This window comes from Rousettus aegyptiacus, unplaced genomic scaffold (assembly GCF_014176215.1).
Source record: "Rousettus aegyptiacus isolate mRouAeg1 unplaced genomic scaffold, mRouAeg1.p scaffold_m13_p_4, whole genome shotgun sequence".
NCBI lineage: Eukaryota > Metazoa > Chordata > Mammalia > Chiroptera > Pteropodidae > Rousettus > Rousettus aegyptiacus.
The window spans coordinates 154,949,903-154,961,388 of NW_023416307.1; the positions used below are offsets into that span (position 1 = coordinate 154,949,903).

Sequence of the window (11,486 nt, forward strand, 5' to 3'; positions counted from 1 at the left end):
CCCCATGAGGAAGGAGGAAGCAAAACAGAGCGGGGCCCAGGGGTTCAGAGAGGCCAAGGCTGGGGCAGGGTTTTAACAGAGGAGAGAGAGAGGGCATTCCGTCAAGGCGAAGAAAGGTTTTCAGCGCAGCCTGGATGGGCAGTCACCTGCCAACAGACCACAGGACACTTGTTGGCTGTCGCTGTGGCCCAGAAGTGGGAACGCAGGGAAGAGAGGCTGGAACAGGGCTCGAGGGACCTTGAAGGACAGGCCTGTCTGGAACCACCACCTCCTCCGGCTGGAGAGACCAGGGTAAGCTCGGTGAGGTCCTGAGGCCCCAGTGCCCCTTCCCATCCTCTCCCATCACCACCCGGGATCATACGGGGAAGTCTGTTTCCAGAGGCCTGTGATTTATTTCCAAAGGCGAGCTACAGCACATAGGAAAATACACATGGCTTTTCGGTCTACGTTTTTACAGAGAAAATAGATTCTGTCACTGGCTCTCTTAACACCATCGCGCCATTCTGTGAGGCTCAAAGACGGGTGGCCTGCATCCAAGATTCTGCTTTCAGAGCGGCGGCCTGGCCGAGGCCCCAGGGGTGGGAGCGAGGGGAGCGCACGAGCAGCACTTCCTGCAAAGCTAAGGCAGAGGACAGAGCCGGCGGGAGGTCTCCCCTCGGCCCAGGGGCATGGCTTGCTGAAGCCCAGGACACAGACCAGGCTGGGGGGGTGGGGCGGGGGCTCTGGCCCAGCCCGGAGCAGCAGCAGGACTCTGAGTGTGCATGTGTACATGGGGGCGGGGGGCATGCTGAAGAGGCAGCTGCCGGGAGATGGAGGGGCTTCAGCTCACACGTTCCCTCTGCCCCAGCACTGCTCCCGAACGCGGTCCCCAATCCTGCACTTGGCCCCTCGCGTTAGCCCTGCATCAGGTGGGGGGCCCTGCTCAGGTCCCTTCCGCCCCTACCCCACTCACACTGTCAGTGCAACACATTCTTAGGGCCAAGCCCCACGTCCCCCGCCTGTGCCCAGGACCGCGGGGCAGGGGCTGGGGAACACGTCCTGCCCGGGGCTGCAGGGAAGTGGCGGAGGAGACGCTAGCTGGGAGCCTCGCCCAGCACCGGGAACCCCGTGCACATCTCTCGGACGATCATGCGGTCCATCTGGCACTGGGGCGAGGTGTCCTCCTCGGTCAGGATGCGCCGCAGTGTGGCCTGCAGGTCCGGGAGCCGGTGACGGTGCTGCAGGTAGGGCGTGGAGCGGACCACGGCATGCATCAGGGAGAGGTACTCCATGCGCAGCTGTGGGAAGAGCACGCGAGCTCACGGCCCCCGGGGAGGCCCCGCCACCAGTGGACGGGCCACTGCTGCCTCATGGCAGCCGCGCGGACCCCGGAGCTGCGGACCGGCTCGCGCCAGGGAAGAGCAGGGTCGCATCCCCGGCATCCGCAACGCTCTTGGCACGGAAACAGCCTTTGACCGTTGCCGGATAAGCAAGTGAATGAATGCATCACCCCAGACCTAGCCAGTTCCAGAGTGTGGCCAGGGAAGAAGTCCTGGCTCCGAGAGGTGGCAGGAGAAGCGGGGAGCCCCTGCCCGTCCTGCAACGCTGGGCCCTCGAGGTGCTGCAGTCTGTCGTCGGGGGCCCTCTGCTTCTCACTGTCCCCTCATCCCACCCACAGCTCCAAACGCGACCCACTTCTAGCCCAGACTTCCATGAGTGCCAGACAAGAATATCCAACCCGCTCCCTTGTCTTCTCCCGCACATCTCAGAGACCCCTGTATCCGCCATCAAACTCCAGATCCTCCCCACCTTTCCGAAGCTGAAGGCCTTCTCGTGCTCTTTGTCATAAAAAAGAGCTGCTGTCCGACCAAATGCACAGGCCCGACCAGCAGGTGTTCTCTGCGACTCCGCTCTCCCCACACACCCCGAATCCAAACCATCACTGAGACCTGGGGCTCTCCAATCCCCACCCCCAACTCACCCCGCCCCTCCCCAGCGCCTCAGGTTAAAGAGCTCCAACGGCCCTTCCAACCTGACACCCAAGCTGCTCCTTCCCTGAGACCCCCCCAATCCAGGGACCAGACAACCCCAGCATTTCCCCTTGGTCTGTCCCCCTCACCATCCCTCAGGTCTCTCTTTACCTCCGATTCGATGGGCCAATACCAAAACCACCTTCGGGCAGCCTCACCCTGCTAACTCCCGACCCTGGCCAGATCTAAGCGCCCGCAGATCAAACCCTGGTGTCCAACCGCACCTGTGCGCAGGCCTCCACCTCACTCCCTCCCACCGCTCTCGCTCTCCCCGGCCCTGTTCGGCTCCCTGAAAGCCCCACTGCCCACCTCCTGTTTTCCAAGCGCTGTGCTTCACAGCGAGAGAACGAGCGAGCTTTCAGAAAGCCCTGTGTCCTCTCCCACGCGCATCTCCCCTGATCCCACGGGAAGGATCTGCCGCGGCCCCTGTGAGGGGCCGCCCCCCAACGTGGGCCTCGGCTTGCCTTCCGCAGCAGCCTGCTCTCCCCGACACGCTGTCCGCTTCTCTGTGCTTCCCGGGTCGCCCTCTCTGCCTCAGAGACATGCCCCAGCAACTCCCACTTTCAAAACTCTCTCTGCAGCCCCGCAGGCCTCTCCAATGACCCCTCCTCGTGTTTCCCTTCACAGAAACTCGTAAGAGTTGTCTCTATTCACTGCTTCCAACCCCCAGCCCGTTCCCACCCCCCTTCCAACTCCAAATTCTCTCAAACCTTCCACTCAGACTCTCTTCCCTCCGTTCCACGGACGTGGCCTGTCAGTCACCACTCACCTCCGTGTGGCAAACGCAAAGGCCGATGCTCAGCCCTTAGGATTCTAGCTGTGGAGAAAGCTCGGCTCCCGCCTCCTCCGAACACGTGGCTTCGGGCTCCTGTTCCCTTGGCTGCCTCCTGGGCTTCTCTCTACTTGCTCTGGAGACTGGGCCCCGGGCTGAGCTCCCTTCTGACCCCTCTATCCGATTCAGGCACCCCACTGCCTCCCTGACAGCCTCTGTGTCTGGATGTCTAACAGGTATCTTCTCGATCCTGACACGTCAAAGCACAACTCTGTCTTTCCCGCCTGAAAAGCTCCTCCCTACCTCAGCAATCAGCGCTGCCTCCATCTGTCTGCTCAAGGCAGATGTGGCCGCCAGCCCGGCCAGAACCCCGCTTCCAACGCCCCCTCCCCCGAGCTCATCCCCCACCGCAGGCGGCCACGGACGGCTGCGGCTGCTTCCTCCCGGGCCTCACCTCTGCTGTACTCTCACTCGGCATCCCCTGGGATGTGGTCCATCACGTCCCCTTCCTCAGGGCCCAGCTCCCTGCCGGCTGCCTCCGCCCCCTCCATCGGCTGCCTCCGCCCCCTCCACCGGTCCGCCCCCACCTCCCCCCGTGGCCGGCTCCCTTAGGGGCCGGCACACCGTCGTGGCTCCTGAGCAGCCTCCCACACTCACCTGGCTCCAGCAGCACCCCCGTCCCTCGTCTCCGCTCAGTGTCGCATCCCCCCATTTTGTCTCGGTTTCCACAGGGCTCCCGTCCCCCACCGCGGCCACCCCCGGGCACCTTGTCTCCGGGCGACAGGTCCGCGATGTGCCGCACGGTGATGTCGATGAGCGCCATCATGTCCGTGTGGTAGAAGATGCCGGCCGTCGCGGGGCTGGCGAACACGTCCTGCAGGAACTTGAGGACGGAGTGCGGCGGCTGCGGCTCGTGTTTGAAGATGCGCACGGGGTCGTCTAGGAGGCGGGGGGGAGCGGCGTGAGGGTGGTCCTTGTGGGGGGGGCGAGGCACCCCAGGGAGCTGTGGGGGTGGTGGCGTCGCAGGGCATGGAAGTGGAGCCCCACAGATCCCCGGGCCCTCACCGCCTCTGTTCAGCAGCAAGAGCAGCTTCTCGGAGAAGATCTTGACGTTGGTGTGCTTGCTCAAGGCGGCCATGATGACGTTTTGGTCAGGGGCTGAGGAAGGACATGGGCGTGGACAAGAGTGGTGCCGCTAAGCCTGGAGGGCCCTGGGCTGGCGGCCACCTCCCGGCCGGACCCCACCCCCACCTGGCAGGTGCAGGTTGAGAGCCAGAAGCAGGTTCATGCAGAGATCCAGCAGCTGCTCGGTGGTGTCCAAGGGCAGCCCGTCCTCGACGATGCTCAGCAGGAACTGGGCGAAGGGCGTGCCCAGGTGCTCTGGGAGGGGGCACAGGAAGCCTGAGGCCCTGCTCCCCGCCCCGCACTGCCCGGCCTCCCTGGGTTTCTGTGAGCCCTGGAGACACCCTACCCCTGTCCAGCTACGGTCAGTGGGTCCCCGGGCCCTCAGGCCACGGGTCCCAGCTCCGGCTGGCTGTGGGCCCCCTGCCGGAAGCCGGTCAGCATCCGCCGGCTTACCGTAGTGTGCGTAGGGCACCGCCTCCCCCATGGAGAAGACCATGGCCAGGATGAGGGCGGAGTAGCAGAGCTTCTGGTGGTCTAGGGGCGCAAGGTGGGCCGTCAGAGCCCCTCGGGCGGTGGGAACCACCCACACCCCCCGAGACGGCGGGAGCCCCCCTTGCCTCACCCTGCGTGTCGGTCTGCATGTCCCGGGCCAGCTCCACAGGCAGCACGGACGACACGAGGGTGGAGATGATGGCCGCGTCCAGGCTGCACATGGCACCGAAGCACTTGAGGAGCAGCAGCCGCAGCGACACCCGGTGCTCCTGGCGGGGGACCCTGTGTCTTCAGCACCCAGAAGTCCCACCTCGACCCGGGTCCCTCTGCGCCCTCCCCTCTGCCTCGCACGCACCATCTGGTAGTAGGCCACCAAGGCCAGCACAGACTCGAACTGGTTTCTCTTGCACATTTTCTTGCACACTTCGGGGTCTGCGTCCGTCTGCAGAAGGAGGAAGGGTGACAGTCATTCGTTCAGTGTGAGCTGTGCGGCCACATGCGAGCAAGCTGAATCCACGGAGGGGGGACTCCAAGCACTGGAGGGCGGTATAGGGTGGTCCCTGCACTATCTGGGGACAGCTGCTCTGCATGGGGGACAGCTGTGGGCCCCCGCCCCGCACCAGAATGTGCAGCAGCTCCTCCAGGTAGCAGCGGATGACACCTTCGTCCTCGTACAGGGCCCAGCTGCGCTGCTGGGCGTCGTCCTTTCGCCGGGCCAGGTCTGCAAAGATCACCTCTAGCCGCTGCTGGTCATGGCAGACCTGCCCTGAGGGCAGGGCAGTGCTCAGGTCCTGCGGGGAGAGGGCACGGGCATGGCTCAACACACCCTCTGGCATCACCATATCCAGGAGGCCTGGAGCTCGACCTAGACCCTGAGGCCATGGGCGTGAGCGCTAGACTGACACCAGATGAGAGGCCCTGGCCTCACCTACCAGCGCTGCCCCTACTCCGTGTCCTCCTAAGAACTGTGAGGGTACCAGACCCAGGTTCTCTTCCCACTGCTGCCCTTCGGGCTCCCACAAAAGACCTGTCCCCGTCGAGGCTCCCAAGGACACCACCCAGCTCTGCATCTCTCCCTGATAACTCCACCATCCCCCAGTCTGGATGACCCCCAGGGACAGGCTTCTGCATAAACGCACGTGTGAGGTGTTTTCCAACAACTTGCCTCTCATGCCAGACATGGATGAACCTCCCCTCCAAGGGCAACCACAGGCTCTCTTGCCACCTGAATGAGACTCTGAAACCCCACCCCCCGATTCTGCCAGGCCTATCATCTACCCATCTCCCATGTTCCCCTTGAAGTTTGCTGGCCAAACAGTGCCTGCCATGCCTAGCCAGCCCACTGACCACTGCTCCCCGACCTCAAACCCAAGCTGAAGGAGCCACAGAGCCCCAAGAAGGGACCTCTGGCCTACCTGGTCCCCACTGTATAGACTGGGCTCGCTGTCCTCCAGTTCTGCTCCCTGACCAGTACCCAGGCCATGACACCCACACACCTAACTCACATCTGAGTTGGCACGTAGGCTTCATCATAGCTCTCGAAGCACCCATTTCCCCTGCCGAGGTCGGCAAGGCCCTGCCCTCACTCATGCACTATGTCCGTTACCTCCCTGCAGCCGGAGAGAACTCCTGGCCACTCACGTACGGTCTCACTTGTCACCTGCCTCAGGTCTCACTGCCTCCCACACCAACTGCTCGCTTACTCCCTGCGTTCCGGCCATGCTGGTCTTGTGCCGCTCCCTTCTTCCCTTCTAAGAGCCGAGCTTGGTCCTGCCTCATGGCCTTTGTCCAGGCCGAGCCCCTGCCTGGAATGCTCCTCCCTCTCCCCTTCAAGGATCAGCTCAAATGTCCCCAGCACCCAGCAGAGCAGGGGCCTAGAGCTAGAGCTCAACAAACACCTGTCAGATAAAGGCTGGACACGACCGAGAGTGAGGGTGGGGATGGGGCAGGGGCGGCAGCGCGGCCTGAGGACGGGGAGGCCCCTGGCCCTGCCGCCCACCCTCACCTTGCCCTCTACCAGCGAGAGGAGGACCTGCTCCATGACAGGGGAGCTGGCTGGCACGGAGGCCTGGATGTGGCCCACCACGACACCAATGGCCACGCGGCACAGCTCGTGGCTTAGGCCGGTGTTTCTCCGCACGAGCTCCATCAGCTCTGCCCCGATGGTCCTGGGCACGGCTGTCTCAGCTACCGCCTTCTCCTCTGTGGTCCCCAGGCTCAGTGTACCCAGGGCCTCCAGCTCGTCAGGGGCCGAGGGTGTCTCGATTGCCACCTCCTCTGTAGGAGGTTCGGGGGCTGGCACCTTGGAGGGAGGGGGCTGAGCCTGGGACACAGTGGTATGGGTGCCTCGGCGGGGCACAGGTGGGGGCGTGGGTGAGCAGCTGGGGCCCGGCTCGGATGAGCTGGAGCCAGTATAGAGCGTGTCCAGAGAAGTGCTGCTGACTGAGGAGCCGCTGGACACAGAACTGCCCCCGGAGGGCATGGCGTTGCGGCCGCCTGTGGGCAGAGAGAGGATGCTACGCTGAGGCAGCCCCCTGGGGACCCCTACCCCATTAAGCCCAGAGCGCCTGTCCCACAGTACAGGGCCTAGTTCCTCTGCAGACCCTCCCCACCAAGCCCAGAGCCCCCAACTGCCCCAACATGTGCACTGTCCTTCCCCCAAGCCTGGAACCCCCAACTCCCTGACACAGCAGAGCAGCCATTCCAAGCACAGGGTGCTCCCCATCCCCCACCCCTGCCTTCTCACCGCTCCCTGAGGCCACCAGAGCCTCCCGGTCTCGACGCTTCACAGGTGGGGGTGGTGTGGTAGGTGTCGCCCGGCGAGGCTGTGGTGGGATCTGGGAGGACACAAGTGGGGTCTGAGAGAACAGGCTGCTCTCTGGGGTGCCAGCCTGGCTCGGGCCCTGAGCTCCAAGGGCTATGGCTCTGGGCTGCATCTTGCCACTGCCCCGCGTGGCTGACCCGTGTGGACTCTTCGTCCCTCTGGACAGAGCCTTAAGCCCCACCTCCCTCCCTTCCCCAGGCTGTTCTCACCATGTACCTGGTAGAGGCCTCCGTCTGCCCCGAGATACTCAGAACTAGGCAGGCTGTGCTGCCGCTCGAACCCGGCCCGACACACCCCATTGGGCTGCCTGGCAGCGGCAGCGTCCAGATGGTGGTCACTGGTGGACGGGGTCATAGCTACAGGGCTGGAGGTGGAGGGGCCCCTGTGGGACAAAGTCTCTTTCCGGTGGTGGATCAGCTTCCTGACGGAGGAACAGGGAGATTACTGGGGGTGTGACTTCACAACTCCCAAAGTCCTCGCATGCTCCCTGTGGGATGCTGGGCCCCGAGTAGCCCAGGCCCCTCCCACCTCCCTCATGCTCCACCCACTCCACCTCTGGGCACCCCCGAAGGCCCCCACTCCACCATGCTCACTGGGAGGTGCCCTCCACACTCACTGGAGGACCCCGCGCTGCTCCAGGCTGTACTTGCCACCATCCCGCATAGCTGCATTGTGCACAGCCTCAATGGCCCGGTCAATGGCTTGAAGGACATCCTGCTCCAGGCCCTGGATGAGCGGAAGGGGTAGACAGTTAGACCTGGGGGCCAATTGAGGGTACTGAGCCCAGGTCCAGCCTAGGCCCAGCCCAGGATGGCGCCCAGGGCAGACGGAGGACCACAACAGCTGAAGCCCAGAACGCTAGATGTGAACACAGAAAGCTGGACCAGAATACGAAATGGGGTTCTCACACTGCATCACTCAGGGAGCTGGGGCATGACGTGCTGGTGCCCTGCTCAGGATGTCGCCCCACAGGGGAGGCTCTCAGCTAAGATGTCTCTGAAAACCAGAGGTCTAGCGCAAACATGCAGCCCAGTGCCCCCCCAGCTTGAGGCCAGGAATATACGGCTAGCCTGTCCCCAGGCTTGACTCAGCGCTCGGGCTGAGCGGCCAGGCAGGCAGCCTCCACTGTCTGCAACCCTTAACGAATCACTCTGGATCTTGCCGATTCTCCACAAAACCAAGGTCACACTCCAGAACAGCCGTTTTTGCAGAGCCTTCTGTAGGCCCTGGTAGCTGAGGACAAGCCAAAGGGATCTCCCCTCCCGACCCCTGCTGCTAGCCCTTATCCCCTCACAAGCTGTTCCAGGAATCTTCTAGACCTGTCCTGGAAAGCAGCAGTTCTGTGTTTGCGGAAAAGACAAATATGAGAAAGGGGCCTGGCCCCTGCCCCAGATTCTGTGTTGCCACCCCCGGCAACATAGGGGTCTAATCTACCCAGCCTGCCCGGCATGTGGTGGGGCGTAGAGGGCGGCAGCTGTGGGATCAGCCACCCTCACCCCTCCCGTTCTTGGCACACATGGTCCATCAGGCTCCACAGGAGCCTCAGAACTGAGATGTCAGTTCTCAGACAGACAGACGGACGCAGAGGTTAGCAAAGCCCTGCAGGTAGCACAGTTGTAGGGAGACAGGAGACACAGAAAGGCAGACAGGAAGAGAAAGACACGCATACACACGGAAAATAAGACAGACCCGGAGGTAGAGAGGGGGCAGGGGGGAGGCAGGCAGAGGGAGATAACGCAGAAAGAACCGAGAGCCGGAGACAGACAGGGAGAGTCGGAGGGAGAAAAACACACACGGGTGGAGAGTCAGAATGACAGAGAGAGAGTGAGAGCGACCGAGGCAGGGAGATCTGGAGAAATCCAAGACACAGAGAAGACAGGTAGCTTCTCTGCCTTCCCCAAACACAGAGCACCAGCAGCCTTCCAGGGGCAGGGGCCTCACAGGCCCGTGTGGAAGGAGCAGGACTTTCCCCAGGGGCCTCCAACAGCCCCCCGGCCCTAGAGGCTGTCTGATATGCTCACTCCCGAACCAGGGGCCCTGATGTCCAGCACTCCCCACTGTCACTCCAGGCACTCCCAGATAGGATCGGGCTGGGAGGTCCAAAGCCCAGGGCCCATCCTCTCTGGTAGGACCAGATGACATCTCCAAATTTATCCTGTTATTTCTGTCCTGAACTAGGCTGCGACAGGATGTTTTCTAAAGGCTAGGGACGGGGATGGGGTGGGGGTGTCTGGCACAGGCCTGGCCTGGAGGCCCTCCTTTCCACCATGGTCAGAATAGACCAGCTGGAGACACTGCACCCCAGCCCCCACAGCAGGACTATTCTTGGGGAAACAAGAAGGGGGGCAGCAGCCTCCACTGGAAAGAAATGGGGCCATAGTCAGACCAGGGGAAGCCACAGGAAGGTCTTACTTTCCTACAATGGTAGCATCCCCCACTCTCGGCTGGGAACAAGGAAGGACGGAGCTTCCTTTCAGAGAAAGGAAGTCTGAAAAGTCAGGACCTGAGACTTGGGGGAGAGGGTGAGCAGGAAGTATTCCCAGGAAGGGTCAGCAGGGGCTGCAATAATTGGTCCAAAGTGGGTGGGTGGGTGGGTGGGTGGTCTTAGGAAGAGCTGGGCTTAGTGAGTAGCTGAGTACAGCACAGTGAAAGACGCTGAGGTCTCAGGGCTTTGAGGGATCATCTAGGTGCCTGTGACTCCAGGGTCCAAGTGTGTGTATGTGTGTGTGTGTGTGTGTGGGGGGGGGGTTGGACATACAGGATGGGGAAATAGGAGGTGTCCAGGGTGGCACAGGTCACCGTAGCGGGGGAAGCGGCTCCAGGTGGGGGTCTGAGTATGAGAGGCAAGAGTGTTGGATCCTGGGGATCCAGGGAAGAAGAGATTAAGGGTCTGGAGTCTCAGAGATCTGAGCAACTGGTCAGAATTCAGCGGGGCTGGAATCTCACTCTTGAATTCCATTCAGATGGGGGTTCAGATCCCAATGGGTGTGGGATCCCAAGGAGCCTCTGTCCCAGAGTTTCGCGGAGTCCTTAGAGTTGTCCGTCAACGGCCTCGTATTATGTGGGGATGCGAGCTCTAGGGGGTCCCAGTCCTCATGGGTCTGGGGTCTCAGGGTCAGGTTCTCAAACTCTCTATCTGCTGGAGGTCCCCGTGGGCCTGGAGTCCCAGGGTCGATCCTGCGAGCCTGTGATGCGGCCCAGCCTAGGGGATGCGGTGGCCCGGCGGGGAGGAGCACACTCACCTGCAGGCGGCGCAGGTAGGCGGGCGGCACGTAGCCCGTCTCGCCACTGCGCGCCCGCGCCGCCAGCCACCAGTGCGCGCTGCTGCGCTCCAGCACCAGGAAAGTCTCGCCTGCGGCGAACGCCAGCGCGTTGGGCTCCGCCGAGCGGAATGCGTACAGCGCGCGGTACATGGAGCCGAGCCGGGCCGCGCCGGAGCAGGGTAGGCGCCCGAGCTGCGGAACTAGGACGCCAGGCCGCGAGCGCCGCGCCCGCCCCGCCCCGTGACAAAGACGCGTGCGCGCGCCCGCCCGCCCGCCGCAGCCCCGCCCCCGAGTGTCGGCCCACGCACGCGAGCGCGGCGCCCCCTGGCGGCCCCAAGCGGCGCCACCCCGAGCGGCGAGAGAATCCCGCGCGCCTTGGGCCCCAGGCCTCTTCAACCCCGGACCCTCCGCCCCCGGCCCTGGTTACAGCCTCAGCCTCTCCCCCCAGTCTTCTAATCCTTTCCCCCGCTCAAACCCAAGTGCTGCGGCCCGTCCTACCTCCCGAAGGAGCGCTCCGCCCGCAGCCCAACGGCAGAGCCTGTGTCCCGTGCATCCCTGCTTCCCCGGGGAGTGGGTTCTGACCTACTAACAGTAAGGACGGCCGACGGCATTGTTGGGCCTCACTGATTTGACAGTTGGAGGCGCCCGCAGGTGGCCATGTCTCTTCCATGTTATTTAGGTCTTATGACCCCTCTTCGAGTGCCAGCTCTGGCCGCATACTGCGCCAGTAGCGGGCAATGAGGGGCAGGTGTGAGGAGGCCGTAAAAACAGAAACCAGGTTGGGCCATTCCCCTGTCCAGAGTCCTTCCATCCTCGCTCCTCACCCAATCTCTTCAGCCGCTAGCTGCTTCTCTTCCTAATGTGTGTCTTTGCGTGGTGTTTCCTCTGCACGGGACACACTTCCCTCCGTCAGAGCATAGGGACCCTCCCACACCTATCGGTCTTGCTTTCACATTCCTCTGCTCTGTTCTTTATAGGACTTACAACTCCCAATTACCTTA

General features: G+C 62.9%; 1 protein-coding gene across 4 annotated transcripts; it reads right to left on the reverse strand.

Moving 5' to 3' along the window:
• Positions 1-368: 368 nt before the first annotated feature.
• Positions 369-10,716, reverse strand: NCKIPSD (NCK interacting protein with SH3 domain). Of its 4 annotated transcripts, none has more exons than XM_016149874.2 (13): positions 10,465-10,716; positions 7,839-7,948; positions 7,439-7,643; positions 7,145-7,235; positions 6,404-6,894; positions 5,019-5,189; positions 4,754-4,840; positions 4,529-4,667; positions 4,360-4,440; positions 4,033-4,161; positions 3,847-3,939; positions 3,548-3,720; positions 369-1,217 (listed from the first exon to the last, which is right to left on the reverse strand). In XM_016149874.2, exons 1-13 carry the CDS (start codon positions 10,633-10,635, stop codon positions 1,074-1,076), a joined length of 2,085 nt encoding a protein of 694 aa, XP_016005360.2. In that variant the 5' UTR covers positions 10,636-10,716; the 3' UTR covers positions 369-1,073. The 4 variants fall into 4 exon arrangements, with proteins under 4 accessions (XP_016005360.2, XP_016005359.2, XP_036074876.1 ...); XM_016149873.2 differs by having other exon boundaries at positions 369-1,277; XM_036218983.1 differs by having other exon boundaries at positions 1,162-3,720.
• Between the last annotated feature and the right edge of the window lie 770 nt (positions 10,717-11,486).

What these genes read in the sequence shown, in the direction of transcription:
- NCKIPSD (XM_036218983.1), bottom strand. Translation starts at nt 10,635, where the DNA reads ATGTACCGCGCGCTGTACGCATTCCGCTCGGCGGAGCCCAACGCGCTG. An exon ending in CCTACCTGCGCCGCCTGCAG is followed by an intron (nt 7,949 to 10,464) that starts GTGAGTGTGCTC and finishes CCGCTCATCCAG; the next exon opens with GGCCTGGAGCAGGATGTCCT. An exon ending in GGTGCCCTACGCACACTACG is followed by an intron (nt 4,162 to 4,359) that starts GTAAGCCGGCGG and finishes GCCCCCTCCCAG; the next exon opens with AGCACCTGGGCACGCCCTTC.